This window comes from Macrobrachium rosenbergii, chromosome 21 (assembly GCF_040412425.1).
Source record: "Macrobrachium rosenbergii isolate ZJJX-2024 chromosome 21, ASM4041242v1, whole genome shotgun sequence".
Classification (NCBI taxonomy): domain Eukaryota; kingdom Metazoa; phylum Arthropoda; class Malacostraca; order Decapoda; family Palaemonidae; genus Macrobrachium; species Macrobrachium rosenbergii.
The window spans coordinates 44977797-45001772 of NC_089761.1; the positions used below are offsets into that span (position 1 = coordinate 44977797).

At 42.2% G+C, this 23976-nt stretch overlaps 3 protein-coding genes across 3 annotated transcripts in view; 2 read left to right on the forward strand and 1 right to left on the reverse strand.

Annotated features, from left to right (window-relative positions):
• The first annotated feature begins 2865 nt into the window (after nucleotides 1-2865).
• Nucleotides 2866-5926, forward strand: LOC136850109 (glutamic acid-rich protein-like). Its single transcript, XM_067123658.1, has one exon. The coding sequence runs from the start codon at nucleotides 2957-2959 to the stop codon at nucleotides 5750-5752; it is 2796 nt and encodes a 931-aa protein (XP_066979759.1). The 5' UTR covers nucleotides 2866-2956; the 3' UTR covers nucleotides 5753-5926.
• Nucleotides 5927-6357: 431 nt separating this feature from the next.
• On the reverse strand, nucleotides 6358-8935 carry LOC136849474 (collagen alpha-1(I) chain-like). The gene is made up of 2 exons (XM_067122822.1): nucleotides 7340-8935; nucleotides 6358-7083 (listed from the first exon to the last, which is right to left on the reverse strand). The coding sequence occupies exons 1-2, from the start codon at nucleotides 8933-8935 to the stop codon at nucleotides 6358-6360; spliced, it is 2322 nt and encodes a 773-aa protein (XP_066978923.1).
• Nucleotides 8936-20103: 11168 nt separating this feature from the next.
• Nucleotides 20104-23976, forward strand: part of LOC136850110 (myosin-14-like) — an 81024-nt gene continuing 77151 nt past the window's right edge. Inside the window, exon 1 of the mRNA XM_067123659.1 lies at nucleotides 20104-20791. Coding sequence (XP_066979760.1) covers nucleotides 20355-20791 — 437 coding nt within the window. The 5' untranslated portion in view covers nucleotides 20104-20354. The remainder of the gene's footprint in view (nucleotides 20792-23976) is intronic.

Consider the following 23976-nt stretch of genomic DNA (forward strand, 5'->3'; position numbering starts at 1 on the left):
CAAAGTTCCTTCATGCATGAACGTCAATACTGCAGAAAGGAAAGCGGCTGTTAGCAGATCGCCAACATTAGCAAACAGATTCGGTCAGGATAACGCGGGTGTGAAGCGAAGAAGCAATCAGAGCGAAAAGAGCGGACATTTGAAATACACTTTCGTACAATCTGCGTCCTAAATCACGCAGTAGGAGCCCCCGGGGCTGTTTTGAGCCTTTTACACATTTCTGGACACGAGTAGAAATCCGCAGAGTCATAAAAGCGTAATAAATACCTGTCGTCGTGTGATCTTCACCAAGCGATCGTTTTCGAGTGATGGGGAGAAACGCTTCATTTAGACCGATGTCGTATGTGATCACTCGCCGCCGAAGGAAGTGATATCTGTATTTTATTCCAGTAATGCGATTGGATAACGATCTGAAATAAAGATATCTGAAGTCCTTGATCGCTATGGGATGTCGAGAGAAATGCAACGACAAATATGCATGCACTGGTGAACAATGTATGTGTGATATCTTGATAAAGGATTCTTTTGTGACTGGTGGGGAGTCAGGTATATATGTATATATACATAAACATATATATATATATATATATATATATATATATATATATATATATATATATATATATATATATATATATATATATATATAGAGAGAGAGAGAGAGAGAGAGAGAGAGAGAGAGAGAGAGAGAGAGAGAGAGAGAGAGAGAGACTTTTCAGGATGTAAGGAATGGGAAGATACTTGGTCTAAAGATCTTGGTAACAACAACCTGGCTTGATGGGTCCGTAATCTGTAAGTTTCTGACTAGTCCGAAACTTGCAAGCTTGTGACTGATACAACAACAACAACAACAATAATAACAAACAGCGCCACGTTTCCATCAAGCCGCGGTTCATGTCACTGGATCGAGCCAAATTAGCCTCATAGAAAAAAAAAAAAGTGTATGCGAATGGTAATAACGCATGCGGAATGCTTTAAAAATATTTTGTCTAAAGGTATAACGACCGCATGACCATACCGTTGCCAACTACTGTTACCAAAGGTAGGTCTAACTTTTAAACAAAAAAAGTCTATATCTAAATGTCAGCTGTTGTCATTTCAGTCATTTTCTACGACACGATTGACAACGGTGTTGGTAGTCGTTCAACCACACCTTAGGTTAAACATATAAATTCTGAACTACTAACTAGTAATGAAGTTGTTTACTTACATCTTGTGGATGAGGTTTCTTACAGTGGCTGTGCCGCTTAATCTTTTATATATATATATATATATATATATATATATATATATATATATATATATATATATATATATATATATATATATATATATAAAATTTTTTTTTTTTAGTTAAAGTCCTCCTGGGCCTCTATAGGCTCATAGGGCGGGCGCCGATCTCCTGTTTCTTAGGCCGACAGCCAGGGGGGGGACAGGTCCCAACGCCTATACCAGAGGGCTACAAAAGTACGAAGCAGTCGTTCGGGGAGGAGTGTGTTTTACTCCTCCGTAGGTGGGGGGTGGGGGGAGTACGTCAGTGTGCATTCCATAAGGTTTTCTACAAAGTCCCTTCAGGCCCTAGATGCAACCCCTTCCATTCCTTTTACTGCACCTCCGTTCATGTTCTCTTTCTTCCAACTTACTTTCCATCCTCTCCCAACAATTGTTTCATAGTGAAACTGCGAGGTTTCCCTCCTGTTGCACCTTTAACCCCTTTTCGCTCTCAACCTCATTAGGCTGACTCAAGAGAATCTCTTGTGTAGTGAGTTAATCGATATTAAGTTAAACTCGCGAGTTTTCTAACTACCGGTTGATCTTTGTATTCAATTTTTTCTTTATTTGTGTACTGGATTTGCTTCAATTAGGTTGGGTATAATTACCCCTTTTACAAGTCCTCTAGACATCAGGTTACGTTTCATTTATAGCTACAAAGTTGTTGAATAAATATATATTTATGCATGTTTACACACACATACATACATACATACACACACACAAACATATATAATATATACACATACTTTTGACTCTATCTATCTATCTATCTATCTATCTATATATATATATATATATATATATATATATATATATATATATATATATATATATATATATATATATATATATACATATATATATATATATATATATATGTAACACAATAGTAAATATTATATCCATTTCCAGATGCATACATATGTAACACAATAGTAAATATTATATCCATTTCCAGTCTTCCCAAAGGATTAAGAGAAGGTAATTAATACGTGGATCGCATTGTAAGTAAATAATGTTTGTCTGTAATAAGTAAACATCTATTCAATGTATTATTTATGTAACACGGATTTATCAGCAAGTTATTAATATTATTTATTGCTATTTCAATTTGAGAGAAAAATTCAGCTCAGAAAATTACACATCACAATAAGATATCTTCAAGATTCACGGGAATGTCTTCACGGCCTACTTCAAGGCCACGTACTCCAAGAAAGATGTCTTCGAGGCACTTGTTCGAGGAATCGTATTCGAAGGAAGAAGTCTTCAAAAAACTTCTTCGAGGAATCGTATTCGAAGAAAGAAATCTTCAAAAAAAACTTCTTTGAGGAATCGTATTCGAAGGAAGAAGTCTTCAAAAAACTTCTTCGAGGACTCTTGTTCAAAGGAAGATGTCTTCGAGATACTTCTTCGAGAATTCCCCGTCAGAGCAAGATCAGTCCGGAGCCGGGAAGACTCCAACTGTTTCTTACGAGACTGATATACACTTCGAAGAATCTTCTGGAGACAATCCTGGAAAAGCAGCTCCGAAGTCCATATGCTATAGGCAGAGTCATGAAGACTTTGCTCCGCCAGGAGGACTGTAGGAGTCTCCGGATTCCTGGGAATCCCAGAAATTTTTTTCGTGGCAGATTCTGAAACTGTGCTACGAGCGAGACGCTAGTCAAGTCACAACTTAAAAATGAACGTACTTGTCATATTAGCTTGTGCTTTAGGAGCAGCGATTTTGAACCATATTTTTTCCTCGGTGTTCGACGGCCTTTGGACGTCACTTGTTGCCGGGAGACCTGAAAATATGGTGAACAAATATGGAAAAGATTTTGATTTAAAAACTTTATATGATGATTGCGTCAATGAAGCGAACCTCTGGCCTTCACCAATGGTGACAGGAATTGCTGTCACCGGCCTTGTTGTTGGTGGTTGTCTGGCCTGGGTCGGTTACAGGAAACGCAATCGTCAAGGACAACAAATTGTGGAACCGGACGAAGAACTGGACATGGACACGACGGAAAAAGAGGAGAACGAGGAATGTAAAATGGAAAAGTCGGAGGATAATATGGAAAACTCTGAATTAGCTAACATCTTGCAGCTTTATGAGAAACTGCTTATGGAAAAGCAGCAGTTAGAAGCAGAACTGAGAAGAGCTTCAAGCCAAGGAAACAAAATGGAGAGATTACTGGAAGCGACTAAGGACGAAGTAATGATTTTGGAGAATAACGCCGTGGCAATGGAAAGTGAGTATGAGCAAAGGTTACATGAAAAAGGAGATGAAAATGCGAAGTTGCGAGAAGACTTGCAGAGGTCCTTAGACCACGAAAGTAAGACAAATCTTCTCTTGAAAGAAGCCAAGGACCAGAATGAGGCTTTGCAACATCGTCTAGCGGAAAAGGATGAGCTGATAAAGCAGAAAGAAGAGGAAATAGTTAGAAAGGAGAGAGAGTTTTTGAATGAAGTCGTCCAAAAGGAAGAGAAGTTCAATTTGTATATGGAAAATGCCAAGAGAAAAATGGAAGAGAAGGAGAAGCAGCTCAATTTGTATATGGAAAATGCCAAGAGAGAAATGGAAGCTAAGGAGAGGATTCTCGTCCAGAAAGGGAAGGAGCTTGACCAGAAGCATTCGAAGTTACAGCAAATGCAGAAAGGGATCAAGAACGAAGAAAAGAAAGATCGAAAGGTGGAACAAGGAAAACTTTCAAGGCAGCCAGAAAGCAAAACGAGAGAAAAGGACCTCCTTGAATTTGATACCGAGCTGAAAAGTAGGGAAGCAGCTGTCCTCGAAAGAGAAAAGGATCTCCTGAAATTCGATGAAGAACTACGAGCAAAACAAGAGGCTGTTATGAAGTTCGAAAAGACACTCATTAATTTCGATGAAGAGTTGCTGGCCAAAGAGGCAGCAGTAATGGAAAAACAAAATAATCTTTCGGAAATCGATGCGAGATTTAAAGAAAGAGAAGAAGGTATCCTGGAAGGAGAAAAGAACCTAATTAACCTTGAAAAAGAACTTCAAGCAAAGGAGGAGTCCGTCAGACATCAAGAATCTATCTTAGTGGAAGAGAAATTGAAACTGAAGGAAATACAAGAGGACTTAGAAAAGCAGAAACGTAGGAATGTCCTGGAAAATGAACTGAGACAAATCACGGAAGAGGAAGAGGGGCCCGAGTCTGAAAAAGCAGAGGAAAGGCCAGCGTTGAACGAATGGGTACCTGGAGAAGGTGAAACAGAAGTAAGAGAGACTTTTGAAAAACATTCAGAAGAGGACAAACCAGTACCTGCTGGGGAAGACGATGACGGTACGGCCGCACTTTCCATTGCAAACCCCTTCAATTTACTGTCTGAAGTGGAAGATGTAGAAGAGGAATGCCTGAAGGAGGAGAAGAAATGTAAATCACAGAGAAATAGGAGGAGAAGAAAGAAGCACCAAAGACAGGAAGAACATCTGGATGAAGAAAATGTTCTAGTTCTAGAAGCTGGTGGCGATAACGAAATAGAAGCAATACCTGTACAAAGTGGAGCTGCAGTTGAAGAACCTAGTTATGGAATACATCAAGAGGAAGAGGACAAATTGGTACCTGTTGAGGAAGACAAGGAAATGTTCGAACTTTCCATTGACAACCCCTTCAATTTACTGTCTGAAGTGGAAGATGTAGAAGAGGAATGCCTGAAGGAGGAGAAGAAAGGTAAACCACGGAGAAATAGACGAAGAGGAAAGAGGCAGGAAAGACAGGAAGATCTGGAGGAGGGAAATATTACGGTTTTAGAAGCAGATGACGAAAATGAATTTGAGGTCCAGCCTGAAACTGGAATTGTACCTGTAAAAAGTAAACCCGAATTGAGCCCGGAAGAGTTTGAGGAAACAGGAGGCGATAATGAAAAATCAATAATAGAGGACAGCGTAGAAACAGAAGATAACAAGGAATTAGATGAAAATAGTAAAAAATTAGACGAACACAGTGAAAAATTAGGTGAAGACAGTGAAGAAGCAAAGTATCTTGAAGAGTCAGATAATAAGCAATCATCTGGTGACGGAGCAACAGCAAAGGAGGAAGAACCAGAAAATGATGAGGAATCAGCAGAAGATGACGAACAAGAAGACGAAGAAGAACAAGGTGGTGAAAAACCAGAACAAAATGAAGACCCAATTGCTGAAGAACAAGAGGAGGGAGAATCTGAGAAGAATAAAGGATCAGACGATGAAGAACAAGACGAGGGAGAATCAGAAGACGAGGAATCGGACGACGATGAAGAATCAAGAGATTACAGGCCTAAGGCTCAAAACCAGAATCAACAATTTGCATGGCGGGTTCCAGGGCTACCCCGGAAACGAATCCCGGGACGACAGAAGCAGAGGCCACAGAATCCGCAGCCGAAAAAATGCCGGAAGAAGACTAAGGAGGAAAAGAGCCAGATGAAACAGACTCGGGCACAATTCCGGCAGACATCCGTGAAGAATCAATATCAGAGAGGAAAAAGGATATAAAGGCCACACTTCCCCAGCAGGAGCTGACAGGCGGACTCCCCAAATAGGTGCCAAATACTTCCCTTCCCACCGGGGCAGATGCATGGAATTGGCTGCTGGCCACCAAAGGCAGTCCTTCCCACTGGACCAAGCCAACAAATTCAGCCAGTGGGAGCTGAAGGATACCTTGCCAACCAGGGAAGGCAACCTGACTGCCGACAGGGGCCAATGACTGCCCCTCCCCACTGGGGTAGGCAGATGGACTCCACCAGTTGGAGTAACAGCTGGTTTCCCCCAACCAGCTGTTTTCTCCAACAGGTAGAGCCCTTCCGCCTGCCTCAGCAGGGTGAGCGGCTGCCCTTCCCCACCAGGGTAGGCAGATGGACTCCACCAGTTGGACCAACAGCTGGTTTCCCCCAACCAGCTGTTTTCTCCAACAGGTAGAGCCCTTCCGCCTGCCTCAGCGGGGTGAGCAGCTGCCCTTCCCCACCAGGGTAGGCAGATGGACTCCACCAGTTGGACCAACAGCTGGTTTCCCCCAACCAGCTGTTTGCTCCAACAGGAGAAGCCCTTCTGCCTGCCTTGGCAGGGCCAGCAGCTGCCCTTCCCCATCGGGGCAGGCGGACTTACTCGCCAGCCTCCGGCAGGGGCAAGCGGCTGCCCTTCCCCAATGGGGCCGGTGGACGGACTCCTCCGGCAGGGGCCGGCGGTTGCCCTTCCCCACTGGGGCCGGTGGACGGACTCCTCTGGCAGGGGCCGGCGGCTGCCCTTCCCCACCTGGGCCGGTTGACGGACTCCTCCGGCAGGGGCCGGCGGCTGCCCTTCCCCACTGGGGCCAGTTGACGGACTCCTCCGGCAGGGGCCGGCGGCTGCCCTTCCCCACCGGGGCGGGTGGACGGACTCCTCCGGCAGGGGCCAGCGGCTGCCCTTCCCCACTGGGGCGGGTGGACGGACTCCTCCGGCAGGGGCCGGCGGCTGCCCTTCCCCACCGGGGCGGGTGGACGGACTCCTCCGGTAGGGGCGGCGGCTGCCCTTCCCCACTGGGGCCGGTGGATGGACTCCTCCGGCAGGGGAGGCCTGCCTTCCCCACCTGGGCGGGTGGACCCTTCCTCAGGCACCGGCGGCTGCCCTTCCCCCCTGGGGCGGTGGATGGACTCCTCCGGCAGGGGCCGGCGGCTGCCCTTCCCCACCGGGGTGGGTGGACGGACTCCTCCGGCAGGGGCCGGCAGCTGCCCTTCCCCACCGGGGCGGGTGGATGGACTCCTCCGGCAGGGGCCAGCGGTTGTCCTTTCCCACCAAAGCAGGTGGACGGACTCCAATGGTGGGTCCCACAGCTGGTTTCCCCCGACCAGCTGGGACCAACAGCAGGTTTCCCCCGACCAGCTGTTGACTCCCACCAGAGGAGCCCTTCTCCCGCTTCTGTGGGGAGGGGCAGCCACTGGTCCTTGCCAGAGGAGCCCTTCCACCCGCTTCGGTGGGGAGGGGCAGTCACTGGTCCTCGCCGGTGGAGCCCTTCCGCCCGCTTCGGTGGGGAGGGGCAGCCACTGGTCCTCGCCGGTGGAGCCCTTCCGCCCGCTTCGGTGGGGAGGGGCAGCCACTGGTCCTCACCGGTGGAGCCCTTCCGCCCGCTTCGGTGGGGAGGGGCAGCCACTGGTCCTCGCCGGTGGAGCCCTTCCGCCCGCTTCGGTGGGGAGGGGCAGCCACTGGTCCTCGCCGGTGGAGCCCTTCCACCCGCTTCGGTGGGGAGGGGCAGCCACTGTTCCTCGCCGGTGGAGCTCTTCCACCCGCTTCGGTGGGGAGGGGCAGCCACTGGTCCTCGCCGGTGGAGCCCTTCCACCCGCTTCGGTGGGGAGGGGCAGCCACTGGTCCTCGCCGGTGGAGCCCTTCCGCCCGCCGGTGGGGAGGGGCAGCCACTGGTCCTCGGGTGGAGCCCTTCCGCCCGCCGGTGGGGAGGGGCAGCCACTGGTCCTCGCCACTGGAGCCCTTCCACCGCCGGTGGGGAGGGGCAGCCACTGTTCCTCGCCAGTGGAGCCCCCCGGTGGGGAGGGGCAGCCACTGGTCCTCGCCGGTGGAGCCCTTCCACCCGCCGGTGGGGAGGGGCAGCCACTGGTCCTCGCCAGTGGAGCCCTTCCGCCCGCTTCGGTGGGGAGGGGCAGCCACTGGTCCTCGCCGGTGGAGCCCTTCCGCCCGCTTCGGTGGGGAGGGGCAGCCACTGGTCCTCGACGGTGGAGCCCTTCCGCCCACTTCGGTGGGGAGGGGCAGCCACTGGTCCTCGACGGTGGAGCTCTTCCCCCACCGGTGGGGAGGGGCAGCCACTGGTCCTCGCCATGGAGCCCTTCCGCCCGCTTCGGTGGGGAGGGGCAGCCACTGTTCCTCGCCACTGGAGCTCTTCCGCCCGCTTCGGTGGGAGGGGCAGCCACTGGTCCTCGCCGGTGGAGCCCTTCCACCGCTTCGGGGGAGGGGCAGCCACTGGTCCTCACCATTGGAGCCGTTCCGCCCGCTTCGGTGGGGAGGGGCAGCCACTGGTCCTCGACTGGCCCTTCCGCCCACTTCGGTGGGAGGGGCAGCCACTGGTCCCGGTGGAGCCCTTCCGCCCGCTTCGGTGGGGAGGGGCAGCCACTGCCACCAGTGGAGCCCTTCCGCCCGCCGGTGGGGAGGGGCAGCCACTGGTCCTCGCCCGGTGGAGCCCTTCCGCCCGCCGGTGGGGAGGGGCAGCCACTGGTCCTCGCCGGTGGAGCCCTTCCGCCCGCTTCGGTGGGGAGGGGCAGCCACTGGTCCTCGCCGGTGGAGCCCTTCCGCCCGCTTCGGTGGGGAGGGGCAGCCACTGGTCCTCGCCGGTGGAGCCCTTCTGGTGGGGAGGGGCAGCCACTGGTCTCGCCCATGGAGCCCTTCCACCCCTGCATCAGTGGGGAGGGGCAGCCACTGGTCCTCGCCGGTGGAGCCCTTCCGCCGCGCCGGTGGGGAGGGGGCAGCCCACCACCAGTGGTCCCCACCCGCCCGGTGGGGAGGGGTAGCCACTGGTTCTTGCCGATGGAGCTCTTCCACCCCCTTCGGGGGAGAGGCAGCCACTGGTCCTTGCCGGTCGAGCCCTTTCGCCCACCATGGTACCCACCGGAATAGCACTTCCACCCATTTTGGTGGGGAGAGGCATCCACTGGTCCTTGAAAGTGGAGCCCTTCCACCCGCTTCGGTGGGGAGGGGCATCCGAAATTGGTCAGGACCAACACTCAGTCTCTCATTTTTTCACCTTCTGTGATTAAGAATACAGTGTGCCAAGTCAAACTGCCATCTCAGGGCAATTTATCCCTAAGTGGAATGTGAAAAATTCCTAAGTTCCGCAAAGTTTTTAGCAATATCTCCCTACGTTTTCCTTGAGCAAAGTACACCAACAACGTTATAGTAAAATAAAGAATGGAAGTTATTATAAAAAAAAATGCACAAAAACAGTAGCATATTTATTCATTAGTACCCAAAATTCATAAAAAATAAATTTCAGCAACATACAGGATAAAGAATACTTGATATTTTGATATTAGACAAAATCATTTCATAAATAATAATTTCAGAATATGAATAAAGTAAAATGAAAAGAAAAAGCAATAAACAGAACTGATTATAACTAAAATACTTTTAATTTATTAGTGATAGTGAGATTACCTGAAGAAAGAGGGCACAGTGTTGTCAAAATTAAATTACTGTGAACATTCTGTGGTCTAAGAAAAATGCTTAAAAAATTAGCTTTTCTCTAAGAAATCGTCCTATTGCTGATTGTGAAATGCTAGGTGAGATTCATCTATAGATTTTGCCAGTCTCTGTTTCTGCATTTGAGTCTGGCAATGTTAAAATAAGTCTAGCCATTAATACTAGGTTCCTAAATACAAATACATCCGAGTAATTTTGCAATTGAAGACCACAGTTCCCATTTGTTTTTAAAGCATTTCACGTTCATCTAAGTTGAAGTTATCTTTGTCTAATTCTTGTTCTGGACAAGGATATTCTAGGAAATAAGGTCATGATGTATATGTCATTATTACATTAATGGCATTTTCTGTAGAGAAACAACGGAACTAGATTCTAGACACATATTTCACAAGACGAAACATGTTGAAAAGTCATCTTTTACCATTTCTTGTTCCATACAGGATTAGTGATGAAAAAATGTCTTGAACTCTGACAATTTTGTTTTTTCTTTAGTTCAAGCATATGAATATGTTTTAAACCAGAGGAATTTGGCTTTCTTCACAAACACACACACATGCAGATATATACATACATATCTTCCAAAAATTTAGCCAAATGTCCCTAAGCTTGGCAACACTAACCTGTAAGATGTAACAGTGTTATGCGTCAGTCACACATTTGCAATTCAAGGACGCGCGTGTTGTAATGGCTGGTTTTGGCGATCATCGCCATCATTCGCTTGCCTGGGGCTGCCAGAAAAAAAATTGTCAGCTGATTACGACACCATGGCTTAATAAGCCGCCATTAACCATAGCTACAACACTTGCGAAATTCGAGATGAACCTATGTATATCCATAATCATACATGCATTACGCCGATAATTAGGCCACGCCCTGTCTTTAGCAGTTGCGACAGGATGGTGTAGGGTTTAAATGCATGTCGTATTATGGCGATTTAGTTGCGTTGTAGTTACGTCACATAGCGACATGCATTACAGCATCGTAACTGTGTCTTGTACATGGATTCCACCATATAAATTCCAGGTGAACTACTCATCGATTATTCTCGTTCCAGTTGCAGACAGAGCAAGATCTACCTGTTCCAACCATTACCATTACCACTGCCTCGTGTTTGGCTGCTGCCTTTTATGCTTGGCGACATGCGTGAGGCAGCGTTGCCATATCGCAACCCACACGGCGCACTGAGTGTACTGCCACGTAACCATGGCGATTCTCGGCGCACTACGTAATGGATGCTGCATGTCGAAATTGCGAGTCACGATTTGTGCAATCTGATTATGACAGATGGCGACACCATTGCGTCAGAGTTGTGTAGTGCGCAATGACATAATGACAAATGATAGTCGACGCGGCCAGACCACGTATGTTTTAAATGGTTGAAAACATCCGCCATCACTTGGTGCATGTCACCAAACTTGGCAACGCGGTAATGATTCATAGCGATTGTTGGCGATTTGGTTGTAATTACAGCGCAATGGCGTCGTAATTAGCAAAACTTCGGCAGTTACGACCTGCGTGTCCTTGAATCACAATGTGTGACCGAGGCTTTATTATACTGTTACCCCGGTGTTTACAATGTCTTTATGAAGGAGGCGTTCAAAAGGAATGGTTAAGAAGCATCATTTTTCATGGTATAAGGTAACAGTTAATGGGCGTCAATCCGAGTTTCAGGTGTATAATATTGCTTAGTATATGAGCAAGGTGCATGGTTGAATTTTGACTGAGAAAGGAAGATAGATACGTGATTGGTTTGGTGGGTATGAGACAAGGCAGTGTTGAGTCTCAATGATTGTTAACTATATTCATGAGCGGTAGGGTGAGAAAAGCCAAGAATAGTAGAGGAAATTTAGAAACTAAATTGCACTATATGAAACCAGATCAAAAATGGGTTGTGGAGTGGCTGATGATTGCAGAAGATGCAAAGTCAGTTGGTGGCAACGAGTTAAAACTGCACGCTCTAGTGCTGGAGTGTAGAAAGTTGTGTGAACGGTAGCAAGAGAAAGGTCGGGAGGTAAATGGAAGCCAAGAAAACTATGTAATGAATGTTACTTTAGGTGGCGGAAAAAGGGAAGTGGTTTATTTTTTTTTATAGATGATGGTGAGGTGACCGAATGTATAAACCACGGACTAGATGAGGCAAGTACGATATCACGATCTCAATAAAAAAACAGCTTGAAAGGGAAAACGTTGTACCTGTGGAAGCAATAGCTTTGATGTATGAAGGGAGTGCTGAGTCAACTTTCCCTCGTGAAAGTGAAGTTTGAATGTTAAACGCTGACAAGAGAAAAGATGTAGAAGCTGCTAACCTAAAATACTTGTTTAATATATTTTCCAAGGAAAGCAGTTGCAAGGGTGAGAACTGCAAGGCAAAGGTGGACCCGAGTGTTTTGAGTGGTATGGCGATGAAGAGAGAATGGAATATGTGCTGATTAAAAGAACGTGTATTTCACATGTTTTGGGATAAAGGACGAAAGGGAGGCCGAGAAGGGGAATGTTTAGACGCGGAGGACTGCACGAGTACATGCAATATGAAGGTGAGCGGCGTAATGTATTCCAGTTAAGGATTAATGTGTGAGGAGCCTTTTATGTAGGCCCAAGAAGCAGGTGATATGGAAGTTCTCTTAATGGAGTTCATCCTTGAATGGATGAAGGGTGCATTAAGTAATAGCTTTATTTTTCAGAACCTCCCGTTGTTAAAGGAAACGGATTACACGTATGAAACACACAAATACATGTATACACGTATACAAACTATATATGACAAGAATAAGGACAAGTCGTGGCTTTCCTTGTCCTCTGTAACTGTGATTCTATTAAGTTAATAAGCATGAAATTGCAACTGGAACTTCAAAAGTTCAAGTGTAGATGCAATGCATTACTACCCTAATACTATTCTCCTTGCATTTTAATACATTTTTATCTGTCTATTAATTTTTTTATTTATTTTTCTTTCGTAATAAGTGAGACCCTTTTTATCTGTTTCTCTTTACTTTCTCTTACTGCTCCCTAATTAACACATTTTTTGAATTTCAAGTCAATGGCCCCTGTAGGCTTGTCCTATGTGAATAGGGTTCATCTTCTGAATAATAATAATAATAATAATAATAATAATAATAATAATAATAATAATAATAATAATAATAATAATAATAATAATTCTCTATTTCATCTTATCAGCCGATGGAGTAACGTTGCATGTTGGCCCCCATAGATCTTACCGTAACGGAGAGATGTTCCCCATCCGTTTTCAATCCCATCCACAAAAGATCTCATAATCAGGTCCCACAAAGCAAAACGTCCCCCTAACAAAACGATCGCCGCTTCCCAGTGATAAAATCTCCACCAAAGGCGAAACAAACGGTGTCTTCCGAGCCTCCCTTATCCGTTCGGGCAGACAATAGATCCCCCTTCATAGATGGGACGGATCGATTCGCGCGGGAAGGGAAAGAAAAAGGGTCTGCGGCCGAGATCTTCTTCTTCTTCTTCGACGGCATCAGAAGGAAGGCGCCTTTTGTTGCTTCCTGCTGATATTCTCGCAACATACTCGGCCCATTATCCTACCCAGCTTCACCCCCCCCTTCTCTCAACCCCTACCCACGAAAAAAAGAAACCTTTGCAATATACAATGGAATGGTTTGAGTGTTTTAACCACACTAGTATCTCTCTCTCTCTCTCTCTCTCTCTCTCTTGTTATTCTCTCTATCTCTCTTTATTACTTGTTATTCTCTCTCTATTCTCTCTCTCTCTCTCTCTCTCTCTCTCTCTCTCTCTCTCTCTCTCTCTCTCTCTTTGTGCTTTCTTCTGAACATCATAAACACAATAAACACAATTACAGTTAAAAGCAGGTTATTTATAACATTCCAATCACGCTGTCTGTGTGTGTCTCTCTCTCTTGTGCTTTCTTCTGAACATCATAACACAACTACAGTTAAAAGCAGGTTATTTATATCATTTCAACCACGTTGTCTCTCTCTCTCTCTCTCTCTCTCTCTCTCTCTCTCTCTCTCTCTCTCTCTCTCTCTCTCTCTCTCTCTCTGTAAGGTATTTTCTTCTGCACAACACGAACATAACTACAATAGATTACAGATTATCAGAATTATTTCAACCACACTGTCTGACTGTCGGTCTGTGGTTTCATTGAAAACATGCACACAAATCTTTGCAAGAGATGGAGAATTAATCTCCTCTCTTCGTCCTTGCTATCTTCCCCATTATCATCGGACCTTCTCTCTTCCCTATATGCAGACGTTATCTCCAGCTGTTCTTCCCACGGGAATAGAAGCTGTTAATACCTAGAAGCTGTTAATACCTAGAAGCTGTTAATACCTAAAAGCTGTTAATACCTAGAAGCTGTTAGTACCTACAAGCTGTTAATCCCCGTATTTAGATTTATTTTTGGATTATTATTTCATTAAATTTCTATTTCAAAGACCTTTTGTATTTACGCTTCGATTGTAAGTGAAAACTGACATTATTATTATTATTATTATTATTATTATTATTATTATTATTATTATTATTATTATTATTATTATTATTATTATTATTATTATTATTAGTGTTGTTGTTGTTGAAAATGAGCACAGCTCACGTGGAACAAGCATAGTAACCAATGAAATCCAAAATGAACTCTCATTTTAGAAAGATGAAAAATTCACTGAAAAAGAGAGAGGGATAAAAAAAAAAATATATATATATATATATACACATACATATATATATATATATATATATATATATATATATATATATATATATATATATATATATATATATATATATATATATATATATATATATATATATATATATATATATATATAGAAACGCCAAAATGTGGAAAATAAAGGCGTTTATTTTCCACATTTTGTCTTTCTATGGGCTCCTTTATATTTGATGGAATTCTGTTTTAACAGAAAATATTTCACAGTCATATATATATATATATATATATATATATATATATATATATATATATATATATATATATATATATATCTTTAAACGGAAATAGAAAAACTTCTTAAAACAAAAACATCTATAATTATACGTACGCACTCAAACACACTGGAATACTTATATACACATACAGTAGTACGAATAAACTTGTATACATGGCATGAATAAACTTGAATACACGTACCTATAAAAGCATACCATTATTATAGGCAAAACTCGCACACTTAACTACATTGCTTTTGCGCATATAGACAAAAAATTAATAAAAAAAACTAACAAAAAATGACAAAAACTCGTTAAACTCACAACGACACAACAATCGCCCCACCCTCAAAAAAAAAAAAAGAAACATGGATTTCAACACACCTTTCCAGTCCTTGACCCTTGGCATTTGCTGTTGAAAATATGCGCATTTAAACACTCTTATCGTCTTTTTTCAATCGCAGGTGCAAACTTTGCACCTGCCAGAAAACCACACAAAGAAAAATGCAGCGTTTTGTTGTGCCATTTTCATCTCTTGCGCGGCGTTGCAGGTTTTAGCATCGTGGGTCGTCCGCGGATGCTGGGAAGACGCCGAGGTGGGGGCAGGTGTCTGCGAAACAGCAGCTGCCTCAGGTTGGAAAGAGAGAGAGAGAGAGAGAGAGAGAGAGAGAGAGAGAGAGAGAATAGCGAGAGAGAGAGAGAGAGAGAGAGAGAGTAGCGAGAGAGAGAGAGAGAGAGAGAGAGAGAGAGAGAGAGAGAGAGAGAGAGAGAGAGAGAGAGAGAGAGAGAGAGAGAGAGAGAGAGAGAGAGACACACAGGAGAGAGTGAGGAGAGAGAGAGAGAATAATAACAAGGAATACTGAGAGAGAGAGAGAGAGAGAGAGAGAGAGAGAGAGAGAGAGAGAGAGAGAGAGAGAGAGAGAGAGAAATATTGGGGAAACACACAGAGAGAGAGAGAGAGAGAGAGAGAGAAATATTGGGGAAACATAAAGAGAGAGAGACAATTAGGAATACTGAGAAAGAGAATAACGAGGAAAACAGAGAGAGAGAAAAGAGAACATAAGGAATACTGAGAAAGAGAATAACGAGGAAAACAGAGAGAGAGAGAGAGAGAGAGAGAGAGAGAGAGAGAGAGAGAGAGAGAGAGAGACTATCATAATATGAACGCCGTTCTTTGCTCAGTTGTTTTGTTCTTTAGCATTACTTCAGTCCCATTATATTGCAAGTTCTTTTCAATAAAATATCTTTGATTATTCTCCTTTGGTTAATTAAGTTTACATAGGACGTTGAATAAATATTATTCGGTGAAGGAATTGTACCATGCAGAAATGTGCTTGCAAGATAATATTAAGTAAATATTCATTCTCTCATGAGTGTTTGACTTAGCTCACAATTCAAGTGTTCTTTATATTAAGAGAGTCATGCAATTTTTTTCGAATATGATTGACATCAATGGAAAAATATAATTCACTATGATCCTAATTCCAGAGCATATTTTTCAAAAAAGTTTGATGTAATTCGGTTAAAGGTTTTAAGGAATTAACTGAAAATCGCCTTTCACATGTGTACGAGACCCTTATTTGAAAAGAGAGAAAATCTTTAGAGAAGAAAGTATTTGGAGCATCAGAAAATTAATCAAGAATTTTGCTCGACTCAACAAAATAACCACCCACAATGACTTGATTTATGTAATCGCCGAATGAAGCAATTATCGACTGATTCAAGGTGTAATAAAAATGAGAGAAAATCGTCAAAACATGTTCATGACAACAGCATTTCCTTCGAAGGTCATCTGATCTTATCCATTAAATAATGATGAAGTTTAAACAAAATTATGAAATGCTTCACTGATATATCTTTCGGATGAAGATCCCGTTGTTCTTGCGACTCATAATCAATAGATTATGCTAATTTACAAACTGATTTTGAGCCGAATTATTATGCGATAAAGTGTAAGGATGGAATGGAATATAGAGCTTAGGTTAGTGGCCAAGCACTGGGATCTATGAGGTCATTCAGCGCTGGAAAGGAAATTGAGAGGAGGTAGGTTCGAAACGTGTAACAGGAGGAAAACCTCAAAGCAGTTGCACTATGAAATAATTGTTGGGAGAGGGTGGAAGCAAGTTGGAAGAAAGATAATGTGAACGGAGGTATAATAAAAGTAATGAAAGGGGTTGCAGCCAGGGGCTACACTACAAAGAACCTTTAGTAATGCCTACAGTGCACCCCTAAAATCTATGCGCGTGACTCATCATTTTTAAAATTCCATCAACACGCTTCTGCATTACAATGACCCAACCTTGATTTGAACGACAATGCTTGTCTTGGTGAATGAAAAGAAAATCTGCTTCGTAACTTCAGTGTTGGAACGCCACTTGAATATTCAGAGGAATTAATGAATTTCTTATGACGCTTATTATTATTATTATTATTATTATTATTATTATTATTATTATTATTATTATTATTATTATTATTATTAATCAGAAAATCGAACCCTATTCATATGGAACAAGCCCACCAAAGGAGCCATTGACTTGAAATTCAAGCTTCCAAAGAATATGGTGTTCATTAGGAAGAAGTAAGAGGAAGTATTAGGAAGGACTGGTCTTCACTTAGATCTGACGTCATTTGAGTATTCAGATAAACTGATGACTCTTCTTATTCCGCTTAAGAACGGCAATTAAATCAGACTTTAACAGACATTATCTCGAATGATACACTCATATGGCGTTTCTTTCTCTGTCTAATTTGACTCCTGCTTTTCATTTGAAATTATTTTTCCTTATTTCAGCATCTGAACGAACTAGCTACTGTGCAAAGAACCCATTTCTGACGATAAAGAAAGAGGCCGTTCTTGTGTATATAGATCTGAAGCATATTATTCATATAAAATAATCAAATATACACAAAGAAGGGTCTCTGTCAGAAAGTCATTAATTATTCGTATCCCATTTCTACCGTTATTATAAACAAAAATTACGGGAGTCTAATAACAGCAGTAGTAAGAATGCCGGAATTCTCTGATTAATATAATTAAAAAACAACGATAATATCTTGCTGAAAAATCCCAAATCAGCCAACTCCTTCTCGTGTCCTCGGTAAAGGGTTGGCCAATACTCTGTACATACAGCTGCCCACCCTCTTACCCAGGGAAACAGGGGGCAGGGGGGCCCCTCTCTCGTTGCCCTTGGGCCTCAGGGATGCCATGGGACACGAGAGAGAGAGAGAGAGAGAGAGAGAGAGAGAGAGAGAGAGAGAGAGAGAGAGAGAGAGAGAGAGAGAGACCCTGTAAGTAGGATAAGAATAAAATGCTGAATAAGGGAGAGAGGGAAAGAGGTCTGTAATCGTGAAATAGATAAGAATGGATTAACTTGAAGGAGAGAGAGAGAGAGAGAGAGAGAGAGAGAGAGAGAGAGAGAGAGAGAGAGAGAGCCCTTGAAAAATGGAAAGTAGGATAAGATAAAATGTTAAAGAAGAGAGAGAAGGAAAGTCTCTGTAATTGAAAAAAATGGATAAGAAAGAAATAATCGATGCTGGTGAAGCACACACACACACACACACAGCTGTAAATGACCTTTGAGAATATCCTTTTGAGAGAGAGAGAGAGAGAGAGAGAGAGAGAGAGAGAGAGAGAGAGAGAGAGAGAGAGAGAGAGAGAGAGAGAGAGAGAGAGAGAGAGAGAGAGGAAGAGCATATGCTTAGGTTCTGTTGTCAGATAAGTTAACACGTTCTTAGGGGTTAACACGTTCTGGGGGCCACTAATGACTGTTTCTAATGGAAGGATTAGGGAGGGATTACGCTGAGGACAGGTCGAGCTATTGAGAGTTCTCTGGCGTCGCGTCACAGGGATTACGATGATGCCTAATGGAGGCCGTATGGTAACATCAGTGAAAATCTCTCTCTCTCTCTCAAAACTTTAACCTTAAGTAATATTCATTAGAGTGGTTAAGTCCATCAATAAATTACAAGATAATTTTATGAAAGATTTTTCTTTTTTACTCTATACTCTCTAAAATCTTAAAAAGATTTAGTTCGTTAGAACTGTAGTGATTTTTCTTTAATACTTAAGCGTTCTGTTCTAATACAGGTAGGGGATGTGAATGTGTGTACGTAAGTTCTTATTTCTGAGTAAGTATGCATGTATGTATTATGTATGTATGTATGTATACACAACAATAGACAAATAAATTAAGAGTGTTTTGCGGACTGCTACGTTTTTTAAGTAAAATAATGAACAACTGGATTTCTAATTATTTTAACAGCGATATATTGACACACACAAACAAACACTCAGAGAGAGAGAGAGAGAGAGAGAGAGAGAGAGAGAGAGAGAGAGAGAGAGAGAGAGAGAGAGAGAGAGAGACAAGTGCTGTCGAAGTATGCCTTTAAAACATCGACATCGTCACCTGTCGAACTTAATTTTCCCTCATCAATTTTACCCTCCCCTTCTTTTTTCCTCTCACTCTTTTATGCCCGCCTTTGTGCATCTCATCTCATGTCCGTCGAGGGCAGAAAAAACTCACGCACAGGCGTCAAAAAGGTCGATTTTCCCCCATCTTCGTAATGAGGACGAAAGCCTTAATGATATGCCTCTGTGTGTCCGAACTGCCTCGTCAGCTGCTCTTTTGGATGCTTCAAAATGCAGCTGTTTGTTCGGATGTTGGAAAGGTGTGTCGTCGAAACCTTTGCTTCTCTTATGAACCGAGTTTAAAATTCTGCCGAATATTTGTATCACTTAGACGTTTTTGGTCCGGAAATCACAACCCCAAGTCAAGGCTTAGGGGTCAGTCGTAAGTAGCTTGTTTGTGCGAGATTTTTTTTTTTTATTTTTGTCTAGAAAGGCCGACACTTTCATCAGATGCCAGGCCTAAAGAAATAACCTCGATGCCCCTACACACAACCCGCGTCGAGGATGCCGTTTCAGAATCTTTGGTTCGATTTCATTACTATTCGGACGATCCATTCACTTCCGTCGAACGTTCATTTCCGTGTCTGTGATGAAAATTCTCCTCTTTTGAGTATGATAATTAACGCGGATATTGGGCTCTTGGGGTCAGAAGCAGCTGCTGATTTTTATTCCGCGTCTCAACACTTTAAGGCAATTCTTGAAGTGAATAAAGATGCTGATTCAATTGTTCATTCAGAACGGTCAGTCTCGTCAGGAGTGTCCACCTGCGCTCCACTGCACACCTGCCGTCGTCCGCCAATCGCGATGCAGGATCTGTGTGAGTTGCCAAGTTTCATTTATTGAATTTTTCTGTTAAATTCCTTCGCTTCCTAACTTCGTGATGACTAATAGATATTCAAATATGTTTATATTACGTTGATTTGTGATAAATGCATTCAAAATCAGGAGCTGTAACCGCCTGGAATGTAATAATTTTAATACTTTTTTATATTTTTCAGTAGTGACCAGACCTGCATTTTGACCAATCACCGAGCAGCATCCTCTGCAGAGACTCCTCCCAGCCCAGTGAGTCAAAACAGCAAACATTTGAATCTTTCTTTCGCTTTCTTACAACAGAAGAAAATTTATTTACTAATTGACACTGAAATCAAATACGTTATTCTGATTGATTCGAGAGTTAATATTAAAACCAGCGAAGCGAATACGTCCGGCGAATGAAGACTTCAGTCGGGCCGACCGTCCGAAACAAAACGAAACACCGGGCGAAAAACTCAACGCCAGAGCGCACGCGCGTGCCGCCGGGAGACATGGCAGCGTATATATCGTATAGTTACGACTCATGCGGTGCGTGTACGCATGGTGGACGTAGTGAGACGAGACGTGGGTGAGATCGAGCTCTTTCCGAAACCCAGTGATCGGTGCACACGGCTAGTTGCTCGAGAGTGGAGGAGTTACTCCGGGAATGAAAGCAACGTAAGGATAATGTGTTGAGGTTCTGAAAGGAAAACAGGTGGTGTCTGGGGATTACAATCAGTGGGTATTTTTTCGAGGTTTGTCAACTAAAGTGGAATGACAATGAAGACTGCCACGAGTCTGCTGACCTGCTTCTTCTTGTGGATGGCACTGTGCCACCTCGGTGCCAAAGCAGCCTCTCTCCACGCCAGGAGGCACCCGCGCACGAGAGGGCACGTCGCCAGGCTGCAGGACACTGTAGACCAGCTCCTCCTCCGTCAGAAGACGGACCACATCTTGCTGAACAACCTGCAGAAGGCGGTGCAGGAGCTTCAGAACAGGAGGATGGGCGAGGCCTCAGAGGAAGGAGGCGACGGGGGCAGTCGTTTGCCAAAGACCTCCAGAGTGCTGGCCTCTGTGGAGGCCGAGGGACTCGTGCTGAGTGCCCTTGGGGACCGGATGAAGGAAATGAGAGGGACCCTGACGGAGGCGCTGGAGGCCGAGGAAAGACAAGACGACATAACCATTCTCAGACAAGAGTTGGCGTACCTTAGGTAAGGATTATGGGAACATAATAATAATAATAATAATAATAATAATAATAATAATAATAATAATAATAATAATAATAGGGAAAATCATACGATAACTACACTATCAGTCATAAATATACTGTACTGTAAAACTCACTCACATACAAGCACATCCGAAAAATATGAAGAGATCGATAAGAGGGCATTGTGGTTATTACAATTATATATATATATATATATATATATATATATATATATATATATATATATATATATATATATATATATATATATATATATAATGTGTGTGTGTATATCTGGAAAAAAGTGACCAATGGATTCTATATATTCATATACATATGTATATGTATAAATATACATACATATACATATATACATATTGTACATACACACATATATACATATATACATATATATATATGTGTGTGAGTGTGTTTGTGTTTGTGAATGCATGTGTATGAATATGTGTTTGTGTTTTGCGTACACTCAGCATGAAGATTTCTTCAATAAATAAAAAAAAATACCAACATTGGCTTAAAAAAATACATAAAAAAAACTGATATTAAAAATCTCACAATCAAGACAAACCTCTGTTTATACGCCCTGGGAGATAAGACAAAGGGAAGATGACACGTCATTTGACCTCGATGTAAAAAACGATTTTTCTTGGTAATGCACTAAGTACCGGCAGAGATAAATAAACAAGATAAGAGAGAGAGAGAGAGAGAGAGAGAGAGAGAGAGAGAGAGAGAGAGAGAAATGAACTCATTTGGGCTGTTATTACATATGAAGCAAGTACAGAGAGAGAGAGAGAGAGAGAGAGAGAGAGAGAGAGAGAGAGAGAGAGAGAGAGAGAGAGAGAGAGAGAGAGAGAGATTACTTAACATTTGGGCAAGTATGCAGCAAGTACAGAGAGAGAGAGAGAGAGAGAGAGAGAAATTACTTATCTGGGCTGTTGTTGCATATGCAGCAAGTAGAGAGAGAGAGAGAGAGAGAGAGAGAGAGAGAGAGAGAGAGAGAGAGAGAGAGAGAGAGAGAATTATATTAGCTTCATGGATAATTTAACAGATATGAAGATCCTACACTTAACGCTTCAAGTGTTGTAATATTCTGAACTACGATAAACATTTAATATACTAGATTACTCCCAGAAATTATTCTTATTATCGTTATTACCATCGATGCGGTTAATGTAATGTTACTGATGATTATTATCGATAGTAGTAGTAGCGGTAGTAGCAGGTTTATAGTATGGCAGTTGTATCCTTATCAACAATGTAATTATTCCTTCCAATTATATTAACTGGCTGTTATCACGATAAATTAGTATTACCAGGGTATTCTTCAGACTGAGTATTACAATCCAATCCCAAACGCTAAGTTTCTTTCGCCTGAATTTCTAATACACTGAAGTCTATCCGATATAGAAAAATAAACAGAAAAAACCACGCCAACAATATAGAAAACCATGCATATAAAACGATTAAAAATAACACATGAATGAAGATATTATTAAGGAGAATAAAACATAAATAGGAAAATAAAGACAAGATTAAATTTATCTATCAAAGAATTAACATGCACATCAACATCACGCAACACACGCCATTAAGATAGAACACCATCCCTATAAACAAGTAAAAAATAGCAAAGAACGAAACAATTAAGAAGAATAAAGCATAAATAGGAAAAAATTAAAGAAGAAAGACATTTATTTATCAAAGATTCAACATAAACAGAAGCATTACGAAATACCACAAGTCTCAATCGCATCAAATTTTTTATATCGTGATTACGAAAACTACACCTCCTCGTGGGCTCTGCTTAGAGTCAAATGGGTTATTTTTCTACTTATTTATTTTGTTTAATCATATCGTATTAGACGCTACAAGTAAAAGAATAATGAGTATGTGGACCCCGCGAGTGTTCTTCAAGGTGATCAAGTGAGCTAGCTGGTCGGATGCTTGAGGTTTCTGAGGAAAAGAATGCTTTTTTTTTTTTACTTTTTCTTGCTTTTTTTTGCTTCTCTGGTTTTTCGTTCGGTATAACTTAAGGACGTTAATAATAATAATAATAATAATAATAATATAATAATAATAATAATCTCTGAAATTATTTTTCTAAGAGTTACGTACCAATATGATGATAACAGTATCAATAATAACATAAGGCAACGTCACATATATACATATACATACATACACATATATATGTATACATATATATGTATGTATGTATATACAAATGAAAGATATGGTTCGGAAAACCTGTCGGGGCTATATACTCTTTCAGTTTGTAGTGTTTTGCATTTAAAATTCGCGTCTTCTTGTAGTTATAATATATATATATATATATATATATATATATATATATATATATATATATATATATATATATATATATATACACTTTATGTATATATATATATATCTGTATATATATATATATATATATATATATATATATATATATATATATATATATATGTATATATCAACACAGTTCGTTTTTGAGTTTATAATGACCTCACACAGCAAATGCGTCGAAACCAGGTGTGTTAATTATCAGGTACGTGCATATTCAGGTGTGTAGATTAGTCATGTGTCTAAAATAATGTTGACGTAGGTACCTTGATAAAAACTGGTAAAATGAAACATATTAGGTCGCTGCAGGCTGCCGGAATAAGGTACAATAAAAACTGATAAAGTTATCGTAGGTTGCCATAGTAAACAAAATACATTTACTGAATCGTTATAGGGTGATATAATGAAGACATAAAGCTATCATTATAGGCTACCGTATCAATGTAAGTAAAATTTTTCAGGGAGCTTTCAGCTGCAATAATGTGTTAAAACAAGACGTAAGGATTCGTTTTAATATTACAATCATATAATGTGAAAGTTTTCCTATTCATAATAACATGCCATATTGCCACATTAAGAAGAAAAATTTATCATGCCGCAAATTAATCTTAAAAAAGGTAAAACCAAGCAACAAATGCGCCGAAGTTTCTTCAGCGCAATCGAGTTTTCTGTACAGCCGCTATGGCGAATAATCAAGGCCACCGAAAATAGATCTATCTTTCGGTGGTCTCGGTATAATAGCTGTATGAGCCGCGGCCAATGAAACTTTAACCACGGCCCGGTGGTGGCCTATCCTATATCGTTGCCAGAAGCACGATTATG

Bases quoted from the DNA above. Each gene is read 5' to 3' on its own strand.
- LOC136850109 (XM_067123658.1), top strand. From the start codon at position 2,957: ATGAACGTACTTGTCATATTAGCTTGTGCTTTAGGAGCAGCGATTTTG.
- LOC136849474 (XM_067122822.1), bottom strand. From the start codon at position 8,935: ATGCCCCTCCCCACCGAAGCGGGTGGAAGGGCTCCACTTTCAAGGACC. The intron at 7,084-7,339 runs GTGAGGACCAGT...TGTTGGTCCCAG, and splicing joins CGGGCGGAAGGGCTCCACCG to CTGGTCGGGGGAAACCAGCT.